At 43.0% G+C, this 26,342-nt stretch overlaps 2 protein-coding genes across 5 annotated transcripts in view; one reads left to right on the top strand and one right to left on the bottom strand.

Annotated features, from left to right (window-relative positions):
- The window catches only part of LOC110490049 (protein IWS1 homolog), a 34,675-nt gene extending 27,302 nt beyond the window's left edge, over positions 1-7,373 (top strand). For 3 of the 4 annotated variants that reach the window (XM_036944354.1, XM_036944352.1, XM_036944353.1), the window contains 4 exons: positions 1,717-1,776; positions 5,550-5,606; positions 5,694-5,805; positions 6,636-7,373. In XM_036944354.1, coding sequence (XP_036800249.1) covers positions 1,717-1,776; positions 5,550-5,606; positions 5,694-5,805; positions 6,636-6,761 — 355 coding nt within the window. In that variant the 3' untranslated portion in view covers positions 6,762-7,373. The remainder of the gene's footprint in view (positions 1-1,716; positions 1,777-5,549; positions 5,607-5,693; positions 5,806-6,635) is intronic. The other variant, XM_021563169.2, reaches the window with a different exon arrangement.
- Positions 7,374-7,375: 2 nt separating this feature from the next.
- LOC110490052 (coagulation factor IX) overlaps positions 7,376-26,342 on the bottom strand; it is a 33,606-nt gene continuing 14,639 nt past the window's right edge. The window contains exons 4-9 of the mRNA XM_021563173.2: positions 17,344-17,368; positions 17,112-17,225; positions 15,091-15,225; positions 14,727-14,986; positions 9,214-9,328; positions 7,376-8,705 (exon numbers count right to left, since the gene is read on the bottom strand). Coding sequence (XP_021418848.1) covers positions 8,140-8,705; positions 9,214-9,328; positions 14,727-14,986; positions 15,091-15,225; positions 17,112-17,225; positions 17,344-17,368 — 1,215 coding nt within the window. The 3' untranslated portion in view covers positions 7,376-8,139. The remainder of the gene's footprint in view (positions 8,706-9,213; positions 9,329-14,726; positions 14,987-15,090; positions 15,226-17,111; positions 17,226-17,343; positions 17,369-26,342) is intronic.

Here is a 26,342-nt window from a genome sequence, read left to right on the forward strand (position 1 = left end):
GACATGGTTAATGTTGTAAATGACTATTGTAGCTGGAAACAGCAGATTATTATTAATTTTTATTATTATAATTTTTTTTTTTTTAATATATATTTTTTATGGAATATCTACATAGGCGTACAGAGGCCTATTATCAGCAAGCATCACTCCTGTGTTCCAATGGCACGTTGTGTTAGCTAATCCAAGTTGATCATTTTAAAAGGCTAATTGATCATTAGAAAACCCTTTTGCAATTATGGTAGCACAGCTGAAAACAGTTGTTCTGATTTAAAGAAGCAATAAAACTGGCATTCTTTAGACGAGTTGAGTATCTGGTGCATCAGCATTTGTGGGTTCGATTACAGGCTCAAAATGGCCAGAAACAAAGAACTTTCTTCTGAAAGTTGTCTATTCTTGTTCTGAGAAATGAAGGCAATTTCTTGCATGGAATAGCCAAGAAACTGAAGATCTTGTACAACGCTGTGTACTACTCCCTTCACAGAACAGGGCAAACTGGCTCTAACCAGAATAGAAAGAGGAGTGGGAGGCCTAGTTTGAGAAACAGACACTTCACACGTCCTCAACTAGCAGCTTCATTAAATAGTACCTGCAAAACACCAGTCTCAACGTCAACAGTGAAGATGAGACTCCGGGATGCTGGCCTTCTAGGCAGAGTTCCTCTGTCCAGTGTTTGTGTTATTTTGCCCATCTTAATATTTTCTTTTATTGGCCAGTCTGAGATATGGCTTTTTCTTTGCAACTCTGCCTAGAAGGCCAGCATCCCGGAGTCGCCGCTTCACTGTAGACATTAAGACTGGTGTCTTTTTTTTCTTTTCTATTGTCTTTTTTAATAAAATAATTTCCTCCATGTTTACTTGGTTGGATTTTGCCTATAGGCTACTTTGAAGCAAGGTAAGACATACCTCATAATGTAATAAAATGTTCAGGGTTCTAACAAGTATGTTTTCAAAATGCATACTGCCCCCTGCTCACATTGTAAAGTGGTGGTTGACGCACTGATAGCCTGTTGCCTGCACTTTAATGGTGAATGGGATGCGTGCTTCAACTACCAGTTGAGAAATAAAAATGGTAGTGCATTTCAATCGTGTCCCAAAACTGTTTTTAACTGGATTTATAATTGTTGCACAATAAATGGGCATATAAAACCATGTTTTACTCCAGCTGAGGAACTGCAGGTGAAATCCCGCTCAAAATAGGCTGTGCGTGTGTGATAGTCATCATGCATCTTATTTATCCAACAACTAATGAAAATACACACGGGCCAATTTAATTCCATAAAATTATGCAAATTAACCTATAGACTTATAAGCATGACAGTCAAATGTATTTCCATCAATTTAATAAAAAGCATTATTTTGCAATGGAATTTATTTTCTCCTGGTCTTTTTTTATCTGCTTAATTTTTTCTCCATCTGCCTATTGCCGACTAACGAAAACCCTGACACGCGTAGATGTACCACACACTCGTTATACAATATACTCCTGAAACACACATGCGGTTGTTTCACATTATCACTGTAGACATGATCTGTTCTCCAACCAACCCCCTCCCACCCTTTCCAGCTCATTGTCCCACTGTCCTATCAAATCCTCCATCCACTTTTCAGTCCTCTCTCCTCATTTCACTGTCATTCTCATGTTTGTCAAATCCCCTCTTTCCATGACATCTGTCTATACTTCTCGATGTGGTCCCTCCTTCCCTTCCTTTCCCCCCAGTCAGCCCCAAACGGTGGATAGGTCCAAGGAACCGGATGTCTTCTCCCCGCAGCAACTCAGGTTCAGTGTGGTTGCATGGTTGCTCCGCCTCCCGAGTGACTTTGGCTGCAGTCAGATTTTCAACCTCTCCAGGTTGTTATGCTTGATGTCGTCCCCCCCCCCCCACACACACACAAAGACGATGATAGTTGTTGGTATGAATGGTAGAGGATAGAGTCAAATTGAGCCTAGCTTTACTGAGGCTTTGTTGTGTCGGTGGCTTAATTTTGAGTTTGTTTCTTTTTCCATTTTGTTTGGGATTCGAAAGGCTACTTTGTAAATGTATTGTTTGTGTGGGAGATTCTCTTCATTTGAATCATGCTGGATCAGTGTTTGCTGTTGTAACTCTAACCATGTCTGTCAGAAGTTAAAATGGATCACTGGGCCAGGGTTTCGATCTTGGCATAAAGCAGAGTATAGCTTCCCTCAGTTAGTAGTGAAGGTTGTCTGGCCATTTGCCCTCTCGCTGACCTTAATTAACCCTACCCTTTGTGCTCTTCATACCGTTTTGCTCTTCAAATGACATCTCTTTCCAGCTGAGGAATGAACAACTCGTTTTTTGGGGTGTTTAGTTTTTCTTCGTGTAGCCTGTACGTTTTGTTTGGGTGTGCATCATGTTTTGATAGTTCAATGCTGTATTGATACTAGGTTATGTTAGAACCTAAAGAACTGAGTCAGTTCAGGCAGCACACAAGTGACATTAAGAGTAATTTTCCTATTTGCTATAGCTTATTTCATTAAATGTTATACAGAACTCAAAAGTAATGTAGTCTAGACAGAACAAAGAATTCCACCAAAGCAGGGCAAAATGTCCTGTCAGAAAATATTGTTGCTCTCCCCCTCTGGTGCATGGGTCTTTATTAGAGGTTGACCGATTTAATCGGCATGGCTGATTAATTGGGCCGATTTTTAAAGTTTTTATAACAATCGGCATTTTTGGACGCCGATTACATTGCAATCCACGAGACTGTGGCAGACTGACCACCAGTTACGCGAGTGCAGCAAGGAGCCAAGGTAAGTTGCTAGCTAACATTAAACTTATCTTAACATAATCACTAGTTTAACTAGCTTGTCCTGCGTTGCATATAATGCGGTGCCTGTTAAATTATCATCAAATCACTTCACTAAACGGGTGATGATTTAACAAAAGCGCATTCGCGTAAAAAGCACAATCAACGCACCAATGTACCTAACCATAAACATAAATGCACAAGTATATTTTTACACAAGTATGTTTTTTTTAACCTGCATATTTAGTTAAAATAAATTCATGATAGCAGGCAATATTAACTAGGGAAATTGTCACTTTGCTTGAACTGAACGCAAGAGAAGTCAGGGTATAGAGTGGGGCAAAGAAGTATTTAGTCAGCCACCAATTGTGCAAGTTCTCCCACTTAAAAAGATGAGGCCTGTAATTTTCATCATAGGTACACTTCAACTATGACAGACAAAATGAGAAAAAAAAATCCAGAAAATCACATTGTAGGATTTTTAATGAATTTATTTGCAAATTATGGTGGAAAATAAGTATTTTGTCACCTACAAACAAGATTTCTGGCTCTCACAGACCTGTAATTTCTTCTTTAAGAGGCTCCTCTGTCCTCCACTCGTTACCTGTATTAATGGCACCTGTTTGAACTTGTTATCATTATAAAAGACACCTGTCCACAACCTCAAACAGTCACACTCCAAACTCCACTATGGCCAAGGCCACAGAGCTGTCAAAGGACACCAGAAACAAAATTGTAGACCTGCACCAGGCTGGGAAGACTGAATCTGCAATAGCTAAGCAGCTTGGTTTGAAGAAATCAACTGTGGGAGCAATTATTAGGAAATGGAAGACATACAAGACCACTGATAATCTCCCTCGATCTGGGGCTCCATGCAAGATCTCACCCCGTAGGGTCAAAAAGATCACAAGAACAGTGAGCAAAAATCCCAGAACCACACGGGGGGACCTAGTGAATGACCTGCAGAGAGCTGGGACCAAAGTAACAAAGCCTACCATCAGTAACACACTACGCCGCCAGGGACTCAAATCCTGCAGTGCCAAACGTGTCCCCCTGCCTAAGCCAGTACATGTCCAGGCCCGTCTGAAGTTTGCTAGAGAGCATTTGGATGATCCAGAAGAAGATTGGGAGAATGTCAAATGGTCAGATGAAACCAAACATTTTTGGTAAAAATTCAACTTGTTGTGTTTGGAGGACAAAGAATGCTGAGTTGCATCCAAAGAACACCATACCTACTGTGAAGCATGGGGGTGGAAACATCATGCTTTGGGGCTGTGTTTCTGCAGAGGGACAAGGACGACTGATCCATGTAAAGGAAAGAATGAATGGGGCCATGTATCGTGAGATTTTGAGTGAAAACCTCCTTCCATCAGCAAGGGCATTGAAGATGAAACGTGGCTGGGTCTTTCAGCATGACAATGATCCCAAACACACCGCCCGGGCAACGAAGGAGTAGCTTCGTAAGAAGCATTTCAAGGTCCCGGAGTGGCCTAGCCAGTCTCCAGATCTCAACCCCATAGAAAATCTTTGGAGGGAGTTGAAAGTCTGTGTTGCCCAGCAACAGCCCCAAAACATCACTGCTCTAGAGGAGATCTGCATGGAGGAATAGGCCAAAATACCAGCAACAGTGTGTGAAAACCTTGTGAAGACTTACAGAAAACGTTTGACCTCTGTCATTGCCAACAAAGGGTATATAACAAAGTATTGAGAAACTTTTGTTATTGACCAAATTCTTATTTTCCACTAATTTGCAAATAAATTCATTAAAAATCCTACAATGTGATTTAATGGATTTTTTTTCTCATTTTGTCTGTCATAGTTGAAGTGTACCTATGATGAAAATTACAGGCCTCTCTCATCTTTTTAAGTGGGAGAACTTTCACAATTGGTGGCTGACTAAATACTTTTTTGCCCCACTGTATGCAGCATTTTGGGCTGCCTGGCTCGTTGCGAACTGTGTGAAGACCATTTCTTCCTAACAAAGACCGTAATTAATTTGCCGGAATTGTACATTGAAGGTTGTGCAATGTAACAGCGATATTTAGACTTAGGGTTGCTTACCCGTTCGATATAATACAGAACGGTTCCGTATTTCACTGAAAGAATAAATGTTTTCGAAATGATAATTTCCCGGATTTGACCATATTACTGACCGTATTTCTGTGTGTTTATTAAAATTAAGTTATGATTTTAATATTTGATAGATCAGTCTGACTGAGCGGTGGTTGGCAGCAGCAGGCTCATAACCATTCATTCAAACATCACTTTCCTGTGGGGTTTGAGAAGTGAAATGATTCTTTAGTTCATTTTCTCAATCGAAAAGCACAACCTAGATTCGAGCCAATGTGTAAGTAGTGAACATGTTATTACTCCAACCTCATGAAATTGACACGTTTACATTTTTCTCAAAAACAACTTTATATCGAAGAGGTGCGTTTGATTTGACATGATGCGCATGTGTAGTTCGGCGCGAGAAGAGGGTTAGACCCGCTGACGTGTTTCTACGCATGAGCTTAGCTAGCCAATGTTGCCATGACATAGTCTATAAGTGTGATCTGGGATTTTTATTGAAGAAGCAGTTTCTGCCTGTCTTTGCTACTACTCTCAAACTTGAACCCTTTGAGAACAGGGAAGTGGTAGTATGGCATGTGTTAAGACTTAAGACCAGTGTGCAGAGTGCTACTGTAGCTGAACATTTACATTTGGTAAATTGTGTGTGGCCTAAGCAGTCAGTGGTCACTCAGGACCAGAGAGAGTTGACAGTATCTCTCTCCCTCTCTACAGCTCAGGGGGACAGACTCCTCATAGAGACCTGGAGAAAGTACTGACAGGAGAAGAGAAGTGAGTAGCTGAGTCCTTTGTATGTCTGTCTTGAGTCTGTGTATGTTGCTTTCTGCTGACACCCCTCCTGTGTTTGTTGCCCGACAGAGCTCTACGCCCAGGCGACCCTGGGTTCTGTGCCCGAGCCAGGGTGCCCATGCCATCCAACAAGGACTACGTTGTGCGGCCCAAATGGAACGTGGAGAGCGAGTCCAGAGCAGTGAGTGTTTGGCTGTCCATCTGTCTGCCAGAGAGAAGGACCCATGATAGTTGTCCATTTATTTTGACTGTCTTGACCAGACCAATCATTTTCTCATCAGACCTGCATTCTGGACATGACCTAGAAATTGTTATTTTAGTTATGTTACCTTAGGTGTGACTGAACTGGGTCTGAATTGTAGCTTGTTAGCTGTTTTGTCACTACTTGGGCATCAGTAAAGGAAGGATGGTAAGGAGTTGAATGTGATTGGTTCCCGACTGTAGACAGGTTTAAGAAAGGGATAAGCCGATTGGAAAAGCATAAGCGTCGCATCGCCCAGCAGAGGTCACAGCGGCGCATCATGGCGGTGAAGATCAATGTGGACGGCAATGGCATGCCCCTGTAGTACCTACTGTCACCACACGGGGCAGTAAGTGCCACCTGCATGCCTCTTGCTGGTCCTGGGTAGGAGAGTAACCCTCCCACCAGGTCAAACGGCTCTGCACGCTGTTGCCAGCCACCTAATAATTTAATAAGTACGCTGGTTTTAAGACATTAGGCTATACCAGCATGCCGCTTGAGTTTCTGTGTCCGGCGTGGGGAATGTGTTACTATTCAACTTAGTGTTGTGTTTTAAATACTAGGGTTTCGAATGCAAAACATTCCAATTTTCATGATTCCAAAGAGTGTTTGTGTCTTGGTAACCTCACTCGCTAGGTTTATAGTGGTGCTACAGTATATTACCACTACGGCAAATATATATATGTTGTCGAAGAAACACTGTTTTAGTGAGTAGTTTAACTTTCTCCTCTCCCCGTCACTAATCCTCTCCTCCTCCCTCTGTCTCTCAGGCCCCGGTTAAGAAGGGCATGTCACGGGTGGACAAACAGTTGCGCCGCTTTGCCGACATCAAGCGTATGACGAAGACGGGCCACGCGGTGAAAATCAGCGTCCAGGGCAACCGGATGCCCCTCTGATTTTTAAAACTTCTAGTTTTTTTTCAGACTTTTTTTATTTCTCCTTTTTTATATGTTGCTCCTATAGCATGGTCCCAGTTCAAATTGTTCATCATTACTTTCTTGAAGTGATTGGCTACATGAAAGCATAGGTTTCAATTCAGAGCTGTGATTATTCCAAGGAAGGGATGATAGAATAATGCAATTATTTCTTTGATTTGGGCCAGGGTCCCAGTTCTGTGCACTTTAGCCAACTCCTCTAACTAGCATGACAATGTTTAGAAGAGTTGGCTAAAGCACATGGGACCATTCCCTATATAAACCCCTTCAGCCCAGCCTGAATGTATGATAGTGGTGTGGATTCACAGGCTGGTTGGCCTTCGGTCCTCTAGACTGGGATAGATTCAATACGGAGTGTGGAAGATTCACGTTGTAGCGCGATTGAGCAGACATTTAGCGTTTACCAAACATTGCCCTTAAATTGCAATTGCTCCATATTGAATATACATTAGGCCTTCATTGTTTTACTTTGTTTCTGAAGAAGCTGTACAGACTTAGGAGCTTGCCTGTGTGTCTTCACTGTGTGCTGGTTGGTTCCGAAGTTACTTTCCTAATAAAGAGGGTTTCACCAGATCTCTTGATTTCTCTTCTTTATTTGAGAAAGGTTACCTAAGGCCTTGAACTATATCAATCTCATTTCACTACTGTTGATGTCTTAAAAACATGACGCATTGATTTGAGTGAAATAATTCAAACTACTTATTACATGTACTGTTAAGTTTCAATAACAGTCCTAAAACGTTGCATTACTTGGGGGTACATTGTTTTTAATGGGGCAGGGAAACTGAAAGTGCTCTGGGAACCAAATTATACCTAATTAACAATATGCACAGTTTGTATGTGGTCAAATCTTTAACTTGTAATATGTTATTCACAATAAAATGAAATAAGGTAACTAACTTGTGGAAGCACTATTCATTGCTTTTCTATCTGCAATGTTCTGACATGATATGCAGTTATCTGAACGCTCTGTTGCAGTGTATCCTCTGAACTATCTTCTGAACCCCCTGATGCAACTCATTCCATAACTTGTGCATTTCTGTAGAGCTAAATGGATTGGACAGTTGTACCCTATATGGTTTAAATTCCTCCTCAGAAGGCAATTTAATGCGGAGGGCAATTCAAATCTACATAAATTGTTTAGGGGCTAGGGTTTGACTTGGAATTCATTATCAGCCACTCCCAATTTGTTCCTTGTCCCTAACCCTTTGATCTTTGCAGGTGTGTAAGCAATATGGTAGAAGCGACACCACTAAACTGCTTGCACCTATCCAGACCCTTCAGATAATCAAAGCGCCAAGGGGTAGGGAATGAATTGGGATTGTCTCCGAGCTGCACCTCAGGTATGTGAAATGTTATGTGCCTGCCTTTCTATAGTATCTTGTATCCAATGCAGGTAGTTCCCTAGCCGGGTGTAGATGCCATACTTCCCCTTGGCGGCACACTTCTCCCCCCAGCTCACCACCCCTGTGAGGAACCAGGTCCCGCGGTAGTTGACCACAAAGGGACCCCCACTGTCCCCACTGCAGGCATCCAAGCTAGCCTCCAGGTAGCCCGCGCAGAACATGTTGTCTGTGATGACCTGCTCCGTGGAGCGGATGCACTTCTGCTGGTCGACCACGGGCAGAGCGACTTTCCTCAGGAAGCGTGAGGAGCGCCCCAGGTACTGTGTGGCGCCCCAGCCTGTGACCAAGCCCCTCACATCCTCCCTCTGGAGGTGGTGGGCCAGCTGACCATTGGGAAGGCAGGCGGGCACCGCCACAGGGCTCAGCGCCACAGGGGCAGAGAGGTAGACAAGAGCAATGTCGCTATCGAAGGTGTAGTCGTGGAAGTGAGGGTGGACGACGACCTTCGCCACTTTGATCTTCTGCTCGTTTGGGTCGGGACGTCGCTTGTCATAGTCCCCTGTAAAACACAGACAGACAGTTTAAACGGGCACAATGGCTCATCAACATGTTGCACTTGTTGAGTTCTGAGAATATGAAATATACTTATTCATGTCACTAGGGGAGAGCGGGTAATGTATGACATTGACATTATGTCAGGATATGTTTTTGTTAGCCAGGAGGGATCCTCTGGGAGGAGGAGACACAGTCTGGTACCAGGAACCATGACAGCTGTGAGTTTGGGAGGAGTGAGCACTTTGGGGTAGAGGTCAGAGGAAGAACAGATATCACCAAGGTTCTGTCTAGCAACAGATGCATTGGCTGTTCAGATGTGCAGGAGACTCAGAAGGAAGGGTTAAATATCAGTGCTTGTGTGAAATGTTGTCTGATGCAGCTGTATTGACCCCCTGGGAGAACTTGGTTAAGCTTTCATTGTGTTAGAGTAAAAAAACTCAACGGACACTCAAACTGCTAGAGCATTTGACAGTATGCTCACTACTTCTAAACAGTGGATCACACAGCCTCACCGATAGTCACATGGTCAGGGGTTTCCTGCATGCAGTGTGCGGCACTGACCACCCACCGCTGACTGATCAGAGTTCCCCCGCAGAAGCCATACCCATCCTCCCTCCAGAGCATGACCTGCAGGGACATGGAACAGGTAGGACTAGTATTAGGGGCCTGCCACAAATACTATTGTCATCATCATACACTACATGCATTATGATTTCTGAGATTAGTGCCTGCAGTGCCACAGGGTTGTGTCAGTAGAGCTCCAATCAAGACTATCTTACTAACGGGACATTAAAAATGAAAATGTTATATTTCATCAAGTTGTGGCTAAACAACGACATGGATAACATGCAGCTGGCTGGGTTTTTGGTCCATCGGCAAGATAGAACAGTCACCTCCGGTAAGACAAGGGGTGACGGTCTGTCTATTTGGTGCACAAAATCTAATATTAAGGAAGTCTCAGTTTTGCTCGCCTGAGGTAGAGTATCTCATGATAAGCTGTAGATCACATTTTTTTCGTAGCTGTCTATTTACCACCGCAAACCCGATGCTGGCACTAAGACGGCAGTCAACGACCTGTGTAAGGCCATAAGCAAACAAGAAAATGCTCACCCAGAGGAGGCGCTCCTAATGGCCGGGCACTTTAATGCAGGGAAAATTAAATCCATTTGACCTAATTTCTACCAGCATGTTACATGTGCAACCAGAGGAAGAAATACTCTAGACCACTTTTACTCCACACACACACAGAGATGCTACAAAGCTCTCCCTCCCCCTCCATTTGGCCAATCTGACCATCACGCTATCCTCCTGATTTCTGCTTACAAGCAAAAACTAAAGTAGGAACTACCAGTGACTTGCTCAATAAGGAAGTGGTCAGATGATGCAGATGCTAAGCTACAGGACTGTTTTGCTAGCACAGACTGGAATATGTTCCGGGATTCTTCCGATGGCGTTGAGTACGTACATACCAGAAGCCATGGATGACAGGGAACATCAGCACTGCGCTAAAGGGTAGAGCTGCTGCGTTCAAGGAGCGGGACTCTAACCTGGACGCTTATAAGAAATCCCGCTATGCTTTCCGACGAACCATCAAACAAAGCGTCAATACAGGACTAAGATTGAAACATACTACACTGGCTCTGATGCTCGTCGGACATGATAGGGCTTGCAAACTATTACGGACAACAAAGGGAAGCACAGCCGAGAGCTGCCCAGTGACACGAGCCTACCAGATGAGCTAAATAACTTATATGCTCGCTTAGAGGCGAGCAACACTGAAGCATGCATGAGAGCATCAGCTGTTCTGGACAACTGTGTGATCACCCTTTCCGCAGCAGATGTAAGACCTTTAAACAGGTCAACATTCACAAGGCCGCGGGGCCAGACAGATTACCAGGACGTGTACTCTGAGCATGCGCTGACCAACTGGCAGGTGGCTTCACTGACATTTTCAACCTGTCAACTGAGTCTGTAATACCAACATGTTTCAAGCAGACCAAAGTAACCTGCCTAAATGACTACTAACCTGGTGTACTTACGTCTGTAGCCATGGATTGCTTTGAAAGGCTGGTCATGGCTCACAACACCATTATCCCAGAAACCATAGACCCACTCCAGAAACCCTAAACCCACTCTAATTTGAATACCGCCCCAACAAATCCACATATGCAATCTCTCTTGCACTCTACACTGCCCTTTCCCACCTGCATAAAAGGAACACCTACGTGAGAATGCTATTAATTGATTACAGCTCAGCGTTCAACACCATAGTGCTCTCAACTCAGCTAAGGACCCTGGGACTAAACACTTCCCTCTGCAACTGGATCCTGGACTTCCGGACGGGCCACCCCCAGGTGGTAAGGGTAGGCAACATCACAACTGCTACGCTGAACCTCAACACAGGGGCCCCTCAGGGGTGCTTGCTCAGTCCCCTCCTGTACACCCTGATCACCCATGACTATGGCCAAGCACGACTCCAACACCATCATTAAGTTTTCCGACGACACAACAGTGGTAGGCAGTGCGTACGGACCAGTACATCACTGGGGCCAAACTTCCTGCCATCAAGGTCCTCTATACCAGGCGGTGTCAGAAGTAGGCCCTAAAAATTGCCCACGCTACGGCATGGCAAGCGGTACCGGAGCGCTAAGTCTAGGCCCAAAATGCTTCTTAAAAGCTTCTACCCCAAGCCATAAGACTCCTTAACAGCTAATCAATTTGCTACTCGGACTATTTACATTGTCTCTCCCACCACCATGTTTATGCTGCTGCTACTCTCTGTTTATTATTTATGCATAGTCACTTTACCTCTACCTACAGTGCTTTGCGAAAGTATTCGGCCCCCTTGAACTTTGCGACCGTTTGCCACATTTCAGGCTTCAAACATAAAGATATAAAACTGTATTTTTTTGTGAAGAATCAACAACAAGTGGGACACAATCATGAAGTGGAACAACATTTATTGGATATTTCAAACTTTTTTAACAAATCAAAAACTGAAAAATTGGGCGTGCAAAATTATTCAGCCCCCTTAAGTTAATACTTTGTAGCGCCACCTTTTGCTGCGATTACAGCTGTAAGTCGCTTGGGGTATGTCTCTATCAGTTTTGCACATCGAGAGACTGACATTTTTTCCCATTCCTCCTTGCAAAACAGCTCGAGCTCAGTGAGGTTGGATGGAGAGCATTTGTGAACAGCAGTTTTCAGTTCTTTCCACAGATTCTCGATTGGATTCAGGTCTGGACTTTGACTTGGCCATTCTAACACCTGGATATGTTTATTTTTGAACCATTCCATTGTAGATTTTACTTTATGTTTTGGATCATTGTCTTGTTGGAAGACAAATCACCATCCCAGTCTCAGGTCTTTTGCAGACTCCATCAGGTTTTCTTCCAGAATGGTCCTGTATTTGGCTCCATCCATCTTTCCATCAATTTTAATCATCTTTCCTGTCCCTGCTGAAGAAAAGCAGGCCCAAACCATGATGCTGCCACCACCATGTTTGACAGTGGGGATGGTGTGTTCAGTGTGATGAGCTGTGTTGCTTTTACGCCAAACATAACGTTTTGCATTGTTGCCAAAAAGTTCAATTTTGGTTTCATCTGACCAGAGCACCTTCTTCCACATGTTTGGTGTGTCTCCCAGGTGGCTTGTGGCAAACTTTAAACTACACTTTTTATGGATATCTTTAAGAAATGGCTTTCTTCTTGCCACTCTTCCATAAAGGCCAGATTTGTGCAATATACGACTGATTGTTGTCCTATGGACAGAGTCTCCCACCTCAGCTGTAGATCTCTGCAGTTCATCCAGAGTGATCATGGGCCTCTTGGCTGCATCTCTGATCAGTCTTCTCCTTGTATGAGCTGAAAGTTTAGAGGGACGGCCAGGTCTTGGTAGATTTGCAGTGGTCTGATACTCTTTCCATTTCAATATTATCGCTTGCACAGTGCTCCTTGGGATGTTTAAAGCTTGGGAAATCTTTTTGTATCCAAATCCGGCTTTAAACTTCTTCACAACAGTATCTCGGACCTGCCTGGTGTGTTCCTTGTTCTTCATGATGCTCTCTGCGCTTTTAACGGACCTCTGAGACTATCACAGTGCAGGTGCATTTATACGGAGACTTGATTACACACAGGTGGATTGTATTTATCCTCATTAGTCATTTAGGTCAACATTGGATCATTCAGAGATCCTCACTGAACTTCTGGAGAGAGTTTGCTGCACTGAAAGTAAAGGGGCTGAATAATTTTGCACGCCCAATTTTTCAGTTTTTGATTTGTTAAAAAAGTTTGAAATATCCAATAAAAGTCGTTCATGACACTTCATGATTGTGTCCCACTTGTTGTTGATTCTTCACAAAAAATTACAGTTTTATATCTATGTTTGAAGCCTGAAATGTGGCAAAAGGTCGCAAAGTTCAAGGGGGCCGAATACTTCGACCAACCTGTGCCCCCGCAGATTGACTCTGTACCGGTACCCGCTGTACAAATATTCACTTCTGTTTTTATTTTAGTAAATCATTTCTTAACACATATTTTTCTTCAACTGCATTGTTGGTTAAGGACTTGTAAGTAAGCACTTCACTAACATCCTTTTGTATGTGGTACATGTGACAAACAAAATTTCATGTAGTAACCAAAAAAGTGTTAAACAAATAACAATAATATTTTAGATTCTTCAAAGTAGCCACCCTTTGCCTTGATGACAGCTTTGCACAGTCTTGGTATTCTCTCAACCAGCTTCATGAGGAATACTTTTCCAACAGTCTTGAAGGAGTTTCCACAGATGCTGAGCCCTTGTTGGACCGCAGAGTGAAGGAAAAGCAGCCGACTCATCCCAAACCATCTCATTTGGGTTTAGGTCGGGTGATTGTGGAGACAAGGTCATCTGATGCAGCACTCCATTACTCTCCTTGGTCAAATAGCCCTTACACAGCCTGGAGGTGTGTTTTGGGTCATTGTCCTGTTGAAAAAACAAATGTCCCACTGAAGCACAAACCAGATGGGTTGGCGTATCGCTGCATAATACTGTGGTAGCCATGCTGGTTAAGTGTGCCTTGAATTCTAAATAAATCACCTACAGTGTCACCAGCAAAGCACCCCCACAACATCACACCTACTCGAGGCTTCACGGTAGGAACCACACATGCGGCGATCATCCGTTCACCTACACTGCGTCTCAAAGATACGGTGGTTGGAACCAAAAATCTCAAATTTGGACTCATCAGGCCAAAGGACAGATTTACACCAGTCTAATGTCCATTGCTTGTGTTTCTTGGCCCAAGCAAGTCTCTTATTATTATTGGTGTCCTTTAGTGGTGGTTTCTTTGCAGAAATTTGACCATGAAGGCCTGATTCACACAGTCTCCTCTAAACAGTTGATGCTGAGATGTGTCTGTTACTTGAACTTTGTTTGGGCTGCCATTTCTGGAATGAACTTCTCCTCTGCAGCAGAGTTAACTCTGGGTCTTCCTTTCCTGTTGCGGTCCTCATGAGAGACAGTTTCAACATAGCGCTTGATGGTTCTTGTGACTGCACTTGAAGAAACTTTCTTGAAATGTTCCAAATTGACTGACCTACGTCTTAAAATAATGTACTGTCGTTTCGCTTTGTTTATTTAAGCTGTTCTTGCCATAATATGGACTTGGTCTTTTACCAAATAGGGCTATCTTCTATATTCCACCCCTACCTTGTCACAAGACAACTGATTGAGCAAAGAAAGTAGAAGAAAGAAACCTGTTAATTTAAATGTATTCCAGGTGACTACCTCCTGAAGCTGTTTGAGAGTATGCCACAAGTGTGCAAAGCTATCAAGGCAAAGGATGGCTACTTTGTAGAATCTCAAATATAAAATACTTTAACACTTTATTGGTTACTACATTATTTCATAGTTTTGATGTCTTCACTATAATTCTACAATAATAAAAAAATAAACACCCTTTAATGAGTAGGTGTCCCCAAACTTTTGACTGGTACTGTAATTATAAAAAATAATGCCACCTCGTAGCCCTGTGTTGTAGGCCTACCTGCCATGGGCTTCCTCCCTGCCTCTCCAGCTGTCCTCCCACTATCCGGTTGTCTTCATTAGCACCCTCCATGTATTCAGTGCTGTTCCCACCTGGCTGGGTTGAGTTAATCCCAGACAGTCTGGAAGTTGAGTTCCCTTCGACCTCCATGGAGATGTTGAGGTTCCTGTCAGAGTTGCGGAGGGTCAAGGCCTCGGACTCGTCCAGCAGAGAGCGATGCAGGGAAGCCTCACTCTGCTTCTTCCCACAAGGGAACGCCACTGGCAATGAAAATGTACAGTACAGGAAAACCATAACTATCTAGAGCATATGCCTCTAGAGACTGTAAAGAAATAGGTGATTTGTTTTTCAGTGCTTTGTCTACCTGCTTCAGAGCAGGTCTTGCCATCCTCATCTAACTGGTAGCCTTCTGCACAGCTGCACTGGACCCCTGTGGTGCGCTCCTGGTTGGTGCAGTAATGCAGACAGCCACCATTCTTAAACTGGCACTCAAACACCTCTGGAGGAACAGAACAAGTTTCAACGAAATGGCCAATTTGTGGTATTAGAAGAGTAGAAAATAATTGACTCCTAAATTGTATTTTATTGAGCAGGCAATTAGCTCTTATTTTTTTAACCTGAAGGATCCTACAGTATCAATCAAAATTAGCGTACAAATACTTCCTACTATAAGTACAGTAATTAGTTTGCTAGCGAGTTTTATAAACAAGTCCTAATTCTATTGTTTAGATAGGGCATTCAGACCCCTGGACTTTTTCCATATTTTGTTACGTTACAGCCTTATTCTAAACAGTGCATGTCAGAACAAGAATCAAGCTATGACAAAGGATTTGTCCGAAAGAGACAGGATTGTGGTGAGGCACAGATCTGGGGAAGGTTACCAAAACATTTCTACAGAATTGAAGGTCCCCAAGAACACAGCAGCCTCCATCATTCTTAAATGGAAGAAGTTTGGAACCACCAAGACTCTACGTAGAGCTGGCCGCCCGGCCAAACTGAGCAATCGGGGGGGAAGGGCCTTGGTCAGGGAGGTGACCAAGAACCGGATGGTCACACTGACAGGACAACCATCTGTGCAGCACTCTACCAATCAGGCCTTTGTTACAATGTCCAGACGGAAGCCACTACTCAGTTAAAAGGCACCTGAAAGACTCATCTGGTCTGATGAAACCAAGATTTAACTATTTGGCCTGAATGCCAAGCGTCACGTCTGGAGTAAACGTGGCACCATCCCTATGGTGAAGCATGGTGGTGACAGCTTCATGCTGTGGGGATGTTTTTCAGCGGCAGGGACTGTGGGAAAGATCGAGGGAAAGATGAACGGCGCAAATACAGAGATCCTTGATGAAAACCTGCTCAAGAGTGCTCATGACCTCAGACTGGGGCGAAGGTTCACCTTCCAACAGGACAACGACCCTAAGCATACAGCCAAGGCAACGCAGAAGTGGCTTTGGGACAAGTCTCAATGTCCTTGAGTGGCACAGCCAGAGTCCGGACTTGAAATGGACTTGAACCCAATCGAACATCTCTGGAGAGACCTGAAAATAGCTGTGCAGCGAAGCTCCCCATCCAACCAGACAGAGCTTGAGAGGATCTGCAGAGAAGAATGGGAGACACTCCCCAAATACAGGTGTGCTACGCTTGTTGGGTCATACCCAAGAATACTCAATGCTGTAATCGCTGCCAATGGTGCTTCAAAAAAGTACTGAGTAAAGGGTCTGAATACGTATTATAATTTTGATTTTTTTTCTCCAAAAATCTGTTTGCAATGTTATTATTGGGTATTGTGTGTAGATTAATAGATACAAATAATTTAGAATAACGTAACATAAAATGTGGATAAAGTCAAGGGGTCTGAATACTTATGTAATATGTTGGTTTCCCCTTAGATGGGAGCAAAATGTGAAAGCAATGTGGAGAGTTCACATTACACTCATTCAACTACGAGAAGGGTTGTACAGTAACTTCTACAAGTGGTTTTCCAACAACTGTCCTGTAAATTGTCCAGTGAGGTCACATTCACAAAATAATCTGCCGTGCCACAACAGTTGGGACGTGTTGTACAATGATTGTAGACCAGAGGAGGCTGGTGGGATGAGCTATAGTGGGATGAGCTATAGGAGGATGGGCTCATTTTAATGACTGGAATGGAACAGAGTCATATGTTTGATACCGTTCCATTTATGCCATTGCAACCTCCTATATTTCCTCCCATTTGCCACCTCTGTTGTAGACGTGCCAGTGTGAACGGCACCAGTCCTGTAACAAAGCAATATTCAGTGTGGATTCCAGTCTATGACTGGGAGGTCCAGGGTCATGTAATTCAGGAGGTGAGAGTTTATAGACACAGGAAAACAGATGTATTATGACTGAGTAAAACCATACCTATTGCACAGGTTTTCCCATCGTAGCGTGGGGGACACAGACAGAGGTATCCATCCCGATCGATGGTGCAGATTCCTCCATTCTTACATGGGTTGTAGTGGCAAGGATTTAGATCTAATTCACAATTCATACAGAGACATCTCATCACAAGCGTTCCTTTTAAGTGACAATGCGGATTTCTGATATTTTCAAAACAACTGAAAATAATCTAATGAAGCAATACGGTACTCACTCTTATACCTATACCAAAACTCCATCTGTAAGATAAAACAAAAGGGATTACAGTCAGTTTAAATGTGGTATTTTGAGCTGTATGCACTTTAGCCTACTCCTCTGACTATCCTGTCATGTAAGAAGGCCTGGTTACTTACACCTTGCATTAACATGTGAGCGGGGGGGGGGGGGGGGGGGGGGGGTTTAGGGTCATGAAATATTTTGTGAATGAAGGGCGGGTGGGTTGAATAAAGAGAAAACGATGCATAAAAAAATCCATAAATGTATACATTCTTGTGCAATTCATATCTATAGGCTACATTGAGGTTTTCTTTCATTATTTTTTATCTGCCATTAGTGGGTAAGCTTAACAGTGGGTTTTGACCAGAGTCGTAGCTAGCTAGTTGCTCTAGCTAATGTTCTTTTAAAAGAGGCTTTCTCACTTTGATGACAGACTGGCTAAACTGAGAAAAGTCCAGGAACAGTGGTCCAAAACTCATAACATGTATGTTAGCTTATTATTAGTTGTAATAATTAATTCATGCTATGTCAATGTGTTTTTAGAAGGGAGTGTACTAATCTTATGAAGGTATCTGTAAATCATGTGCAATGATTTGAGGAAGACTCTCTGGAAAATCTGTCTCCCTCCAGCAGGTGGTGTTTTTCGTCCATCAAGCAAGGACTATTTGTATGAAGGTCAATAAGTGTCGAATTTGGTCAACAAAAACATTAATGGTTATTTGATCGAATAGAAGTTGTTTCGATGCATATTCCGACCATTTCTCTTCATTGAATATAGGTGGTTTATGTCACCAACACTCATTGAATATTCAAAAAATGATTACAATAATGAGATGTATCCACCAATCCAAAGAAAGAATAGGAAGCTAGACAGCCCTCTGTGCTGCTTTGTAACTCCCCAGTGTTAGGTTAAGGAGAGACATGTTTAATTTCACCTTTATTTAACCAGGTAGGCCAGTTGAGACAAGTTGTCATTTACAACTGCGACATGGCCAAGATGAAGCAAAGCAGTGCGACAAAAACAACACAATAGAAAAAGCAATATACAGTGTGTGCAAAATGAATTAAAGAGGTAAGGCATTAAATAGGCCAATAGTGGTGAAGTAATTACAATTTAGCAATTTACACTGGAGATATATGTGCAATTAGAAATTACTGATGTGCAAAAGAGCAGAAAAACAAATATGGGGATGAGGTAGGTAGTTGGTTGGATGGGCAATTTACAGATGGAGCTGCAGCGATCGGTAAGCTGCTCTTACAGCTGACGCTTAAAGCTAGTGAGGGAGATATGTCTCTAGTAATTTTTGCAATTCGTTCCAGTCATTGGCAGCAAAAAACTGGAAGGAAAGGTGGCTAAAGGAGGTGTTGGCTTTGGGGATGACCAGTGAAATATACCTGCTGGAGCGCGTGCTACGGGTGGGTATTGCTATGGTGACCAGTGAGCTGAGATAAGGTGGAGCTTTACCTACAAATACTTATAGATGACCTGGAGCCAGTGGGTTTGGCGACAAATATGTAGCGAGGGCCAGCCAACGAGAGCATACAGGTCGCAGTGGTGGGTAGTATATTGGGCTTTGGTGACAAAACGGACAACTTGATATACTGTCAACATGTATCTTGTCAGTACATCAATATATCTTTGGCAGTATTCATGAAATAAAATAGCTTAATTTTACAGACCCAGTGGTAGTAAAGTACTGTATGTTTTAATTTAGAGATAAGGCTATTTTTCAGTAACTTCAATTTATCCTCCTTATGCCGCGTTTACATAACATGGCACGAGGTAGACGACAAACCGGATGTCATTGTTTTCAATGAGAGCACGACGATAAATACTGTTGAGGCTGGCGGTGAATGCCGCCACGGCAGACAGGACTTTCCGCCAAAGTCATATTTTTTCTGCTGTAGTGTTGTTTAATACACCACAGCAACACCATCGCACTGGCTTGCTTTTGCCATCACCCTCTTTCTTGCTTTTTTATCCTGCTATGCCAACAGGTATGACAGTTTTTGCGTCCCTCACCTAAACGCAGCATTTACAGGACAAGAAAGCAACCCAATAGAGCAACTGTGGTTGGTTACTCTCCATCGACTCAAGTCAGAGAAAAGAGCAGGACCAAAGAGTGGAAAGGGAGATATACATTCTGAGACAGCCAAGAGAGTGCTTCATTGAAGACTACCTCCAGAAAAATAAGCATCATTAATCAAGGTTGGGCTCTATTCAGAATTTTGAAATTGACTCCTATTCGAATTGAATTGGCCACAGGATATAGAGTTTGAGTGACAGGAAGTAGCATTTAATTCAGTCAGAGATACTGGATATAATGAAGAGATCCTTATGTCTCTGCCCAAACAATAGGAATTTCAATAAATTAAATTCCATTTACTTTAATACAAATGTGGTATCTTGTTGACTAATTCAATTCAAACTCAAGATTTTAATTGGAATTTGAGGCATTTTCAATTCAAATCTGAATTGAGCCCAACCCTGGTAAATCAAATCAAATCAAATGTTATTTGTCACATACACATGGTTAGCAGATGTTAATGCGAGTGTAGCGAAATGCTTGTGCTTCTAGTTCCGACAACGCAGTAATAACCAACGAGTAATCTAGCTAACAATTCCAAAACTACTACCTTATACACACAAGTGTAAAGGGATAAAGAATATGTACATAAAGATATATGAATGAGTGATGGTACAGAGCGGCATAGGCAAGATGCAGTAGATGGTATCGAGTACAGTATATACATATGAGATGAGTATGTAAACAAAGTGGCATAGTTAAAGTGGCTAGTGATACATGTATTACATAAAGATGCAGTAGATGATATAGAGTACAGTATATACGTATACATATGAGATAAATAATGTAGGGTATGTAAACATTATGGGGCGGCAGGGTAGCCTAGTGGTTAGAGCGTTGGACTAATAACCGGAAGGTTGCAACCCTAAACACTGTTTCTAGGCCGTCATTGAAAATAGGAATTTGTTCTTAACTGACTTGCCTAGTTAAATAAAGGTCATTATATTAAGTAGCATTGTTTAAAGTGGCTAGTGATATATTTTACATCAATTCCCATTATTAAAGTGGCTGGAGTTGAGTCAGTGTGTTGGCAGCAGCCACGCAATGTTAGTGGTGGCTGTTTAACAGTCTGATGGCCTTGAGATAGAAGCTGTTTTTCAGTCTCTCGGTCCCAGCTTTGATGCACCTGTACTGACCTCGCCTTCTGGATGATAGCGGGGTGAACAGGCAGTGGCTCGGGTGGTTGTTGTCCTTGATGATCTTTATGGCCTTCCTGTGACATCGGGTGGTGTAAGTGTCCTGGAGGGCAGGTAGTTTGCCCCTGGTGATGCGTTGTGCAGACCTCACTACCCTCTGGAGAGCCTTACGGTTGTGGGCGGAGCAGTTGCCGTACCAGGCCGACAGGATGCTCTCGATTGTGCATCTGTAGAAGTTTGTGAGTGCTTTTGGTGACAAGCCAAATTTCTTCACCCTCCTGTATTAATGTGATTAGTAATATACTATGTTTTCCATTTAGGATATGCACAGTTGGATGGTCAAGAGTGACGGAGGCCTCGAACTGGACAAAGATTTTTTCTTTAATGAGTCCGACGCAAAGGATATACTACACTCCGGAGACCAGGCCCAAATCCCAGTCATTTGCGTGAAGAAAAGGCGGAGATACAGAGGGAGAAGGTCGGAGTGCCTTGTTAGGATTAATAAGCAAGTTAATAAATCACCATTACCATCGGGTTCTATTGGCCAACGTGCAATCACTGGAAAACTCGATCTGCGGTTGAGACTATCCTACCAACAGGACAATAAAAACTGTAATATATTTTGTTTCACCGAGTCATGGCTGAACGACGACACGGATAATATAGAGCTGTGCTCTGTCCTGCATTGACAGGACAGAGCAGCTACGTCGGGTAAGACGAGGGGCGGGGATGTGTGTCTATTTTTCAATAACAGTTGGTGCACAATGTCTAATATTAAAGAAGTCTTGCGGTATTGCTTGCCTGAGGTAGAGTACCTCATGATAAGCTGTAGACTACACTATCTACCAAGAGAGTTCTCATCGATATTATTCGTAGCCGTCTATTTACCACGACAAACTGATGCTGGCACTAAGACCGCACTCAATGAGCTGTATAAGGCCATAAGCAAACAAGAAAATGCTCATCCAGAACCGGCGCTCCTAGTGGCCTGGGACTTTAATGCAGGCAAACTTAAATCTGTTTTACCTAATTTCTACAAGCATGTTACATGTGCAACCAGAGGGGAAAAACCTCTAGACAACCTTTACTCCACACACAGAGATGCATACAAAGCTCTCCCTCCATTTGGCAAATCTGACCATAATTCTATCCTCCTGATTCCTAATTACAAGCGAAAACTAAAGCAGGAAGTACCAGTGACTCACACAATACGGAAGTGGTCAGATGACGCGGATGCTACGTTACAGGACTGTTTTGCTAGCACAGACTGGAATATGTTCCGTGATTCATCCAATGGCATTGAGTATACCACCTCAGTCATCGGCTTCATCAATAAGTGCATTGACGACATCGTCCCCACAGTGAGCGTAAGTACATATCCCAACCAGAAGCCATGGATTACAGGCAGTGTTCGCATCGAGGTAAAGGCTAGAGCTGCCGCTTTCATGGAGCAGGACACTAATTCAGACACTTATAAGAAATCCCGCTATGCCCTCAGACGAACCATCAAACAGGCAAAGTGTGAATACAGGACTAAGATTGAATCCTACTACACTGGCTATGACGCTGGCCGGATGTGGCAGGGCTTGCAAACTATTACGGACTACAAAGGGAAACCCAGCCACGAGCTGCCCAGTGACGCAAGCCTACCAGACGAGCTAAGTGCCTTCTATGCTCGCTTCAAGGCAAGCAACACTGAAGAATGCATGAGAGCACCAGCTGTTCCGGACGACTGTGATATCACCTTCTCTGTAACCGATGTGAGCAAGACCTTTAAGCAGGTCAACATTCACAAGGCCGGAGGGCCAGATGGATTACCAGGGTGTGTACTCAGCATGCGCAGACCAACTGGCAAGTGTTTCACTGACATTTTCAAACCCTCCCTGACCGAGTCTGTAATGCCCGTGTTTCAAGCAGACCACCATAGTCCCTGTGCCCAAGAATGCAAAGGTAACCTACCTAAATGAATAAAGCCCCGTAGCACTGACATTGTTTAGCCATGAATGGCTCACGAACGGTGAGCTGCCCTGAATCTATTAAAACTTATATTTCACTAACTTCACATTTTAGAGAAATGGGTGAATCCTTCTCTGCCTAAGGATCTTTGGATTTTTACTCTTGGCCTGGCACAAGTAATGTTGAGATATTCACACTGGCCCAATTTAGATTGCTTGTCAAAGGATATTTGATACAATGTATACTTTTGGAACTTTAACCATTTGCATGAATTAACATGGGTTTGAATGAGAACCATAGGAATACACACTGGTTGCTATTCAAAATTGTCCTGCTCCTTGGTTAATCAAGCTATAAGACAACTTTAAAACGTTCAGGCTATCCTAACTTCAAATTCTCTAAAACCTTTATAAACTATACAAAAATGAATTAGCACAAAATATCACACCAACAGTAACTCTTGATCTGTTCAAGCTAGAGACACCAACCAAATAACATGTTCAGGCTATCCTAACTTTATCAATTATAACCAGGGTTTGGAACAAATTATTTTCCAATCATTTAATTCTGAACAGAACCATTCTTTTTTAAATTCAGTTCCACTGTTCCGACAAGCAAAATTAAGTTCTGAACCGGTTCTAACAACAACAAGTTCTGGTTTATATCATCCCTTTCTGTTATTTGTTAAACCTCTGAAGTATATATATATTTTTTTACATTTAGCTCAACATTAAACTACTTCACCAATCAGATAGAGCAGCTTGCTGTGGAGCAGGTAAGCGATTTAATTTGTATAGGAAAGTAGTTAAAAGCAAATTGTATTTTGAAGTAACAGCATGGTTTAATCATGCTGAGCAGGTTCGAATTATCACGCCCATGTAGGCATGTTTTGCATCGGCTGAAAGTTGATTGGATTTGGAACCAGGTTGCCACCAGGGCATGAGCCAGGTGCCCAATTCAAAGCCTACTGAGATGTTGGCTCAAAACAAAAGTGACGTAATTAAGCACGTGTAGTAATTAAGCACTGTAAAGTCCATGGAGAATAAGAGCACCTCCTCCCAGCTGCCCACTGCACTGAGGCTAGGAAACACTGTCACCAACGATAAATCCACTATACTTGAGAATTTCAATAAACATTTTTCTACGGCTGGCCATGCTTTCCACCTGGCTACCCCTACCCTGGTCAACAGCCCTGCACTCCCCACAGCAACTCACCCAAGCCACCCTGATTTCTCCACCCAAATCCAGATAGCTGATGTTCTTAAAGAACTGCAAAACCTGGACCCCTACAAATCAGCCGGGCTAGACAATCTGGACCCTTTTTTAATTATCTGCCGAAATTGTTGCAACCTCTATTACTATCCTGGTCAACCTCTCTTTCGTATCGTCTGAGATTCCCAAAGATTGGAAAGCTGCCGCGGTCATCCCTCTCTTCAAATGGGGAGACACTCTAGACCAAATTGCTACAGGCCTATATCTATCCTACCCTGCCTTTCTAAGGTCTTCGAAAGCCAAGAAAACAAACAGATTACCAACCATTTAGAATCTCACCGTACCTTCTCCACTATGCAATCTGGTTTCAGAGCTGGTCATGGGGTGCACCTCAGCCACGCTCAAGGTCCTAAACGATATCATAACCGGCATCGATCAGAGACATTACTGTGCAGCCGTATTCATCGACCTGGCCAAGGCTCTCGATTCTGTCAATCACCACATTCTTATTGGCAGACTCAACAGCCTTGGTTTCTCAAATGACTGCCTCGCCTGGTTCACCAACTACTTCTCTGATAGAGCTCAGTGTGTCAAATCGGAAGGCCTGTTGTCCGGACTTCTTGCAGTCTCTATGAGGGTGTCACAGGGTTAAATTCTCGGGCCGAATCTCTTCTCTGTACACATCAATGATGTCGCTCTCGCTGCTGGTGATTCTCTGATCAACCTCTACGCAGACAACACCATTCTGTATACTTCTGGCCCTTCTTTGGACACTGTGTTGACTAATCTCCAGACGAGCTTCAATGACATACAACTCTCCTTCCGCGGCCTCCAACTGCTCTTAAATGCAAGTTCTTCAACTGATCACTGCCCGCACCTGCCCGCCCGTCCAGCATCACTACTCTGGACATTTCTGACTTCGAATATGTGGACATCTACAAATACCTAGGTGTCTGTCTAGACTATAAACTCTCCTTCCAGACTCACATTAAGCATCGCCAATCCAAAATTAAATCTAGAATCGGCTTCCTATTCCGCAACAAAGCATCCTTCACTCATGCTGCCGAACATATCCTCGTAAAACTGACCATCCTACCGATCCTCGACTTCGACGATGTCATCTATAAAATAGCCTCCAACACTCTACTCAACAAATTGGAAGCTGGCCATCGCTTCATACTCGTCACCAAACCCACTGGCTACAGGTCATCTACAAGTCTCTGCTAGGTAAAGCCCCACCTTATCTCAGCTCACTGGTTACTATAGCAGCACCCACACGTAGCACGCGCTCCAGCAGGTATATCTCACTGGTCACCACCAAAGCCAATTCCTCATTTGGCCGCCTCTCCTTCCAGTTCTCTGCTGCCAATGACTGGAATGAACTGCAAATATCACTGAAGCTGGAGACCCATATCTCCCTTACTAGCTTTAAGCACCAGCTGTCAGAGCAGCTCACAGATCACTGCACCTGTACATAGCCCATCTGTAAACAGCCCATCCAACTACCTCATCCCCATAATGTATTTATTTATCATGCTTTTCTGCACCCCAGTATCTCCATTTGCCCATTCATCTTCTGCACATCTACCATTCCAGTGTCTAATTGCTATATTGTAATTACTTCGCCACCATGGCCTATTTATTGCCTTACCTCCCTTATCTTACCTCATTTGCACTCACTGTATATAGATGTTTCTTTTTTCTACTGTATTATTGACTGTACATTTGTTTATTCCATGTGTAACTGTGTTGTTTTATGTGTCGAACTGCTGTGCTTTATCTTGGCCAGGTCGCAGTTGTAAATGAGAACTTGTTCTCAACTAGCCTACCTGGTTAAATAAAGGTGAAATAATAAATAAAAAAAATAGGATTCTGTGTTTTCCCATGCAAAAGTGATAGCTTTTTATAGAAATGCTTTATCTGCTTTCCCAATGAAAAATTCGAACATTTATTTTATGGAAAAGAGATTTCTGGAAGATAAACAATGCCCTGTTGACAAAATGATCGAGTGGCACAGATTACTGTTTGAGAATGCTGCTCCTGCCTCCCCACTTTTGACCAAAGCTTTTGTGTGCAGAGCAGTACTATAATTAAAAACGTATTCACTTTTTGTAGTTACAAAAATAACTATAGTATCCTTAACTAGCACAGAAAAAGGCAATCCATTCTTCTCTAATTAACATCTCTCCCTAATTTCTGAATTACTCTTCTAATCTCATCTGTAAGCTACAGTAACCTATGCTTCAGAGGGGAGAGACAGGTAGTTTACACACAAACACCAGCAATAATTTCCAGCTGGCAGGCAGACGCTGGAATACATTTCTGAGTGACAGACTGAGGGCTTTGTGTAGGCGCTTGGAACTTAAAATGAAGTTATTAACCAGTTCCCATGCTTTCAAAATAACAGTTCTGCCCAGGAACAGTATAGATCACTTTCGTTTTCTGTTCTGTTCCTCAAATAATTGAAGGAGGTGAGTGCTATGGGTAGTCGTTTAGCTCAGTTACCTTAGCTTTCTTGGGAACAGGAACAATGGTGGCCCTCTTGAAGCATGTGGGAACAGCAGACTGGGATAGGGATCGATTGAATATGTCCGTAAACACACCAG

Source organism: Oncorhynchus mykiss, chromosome 15 (genome assembly GCF_013265735.2).
Source record: "Oncorhynchus mykiss isolate Arlee chromosome 15, USDA_OmykA_1.1, whole genome shotgun sequence".
NCBI classification, from domain to species: Eukaryota; Metazoa; Chordata; class Actinopteri; order Salmoniformes; family Salmonidae; genus Oncorhynchus; species Oncorhynchus mykiss.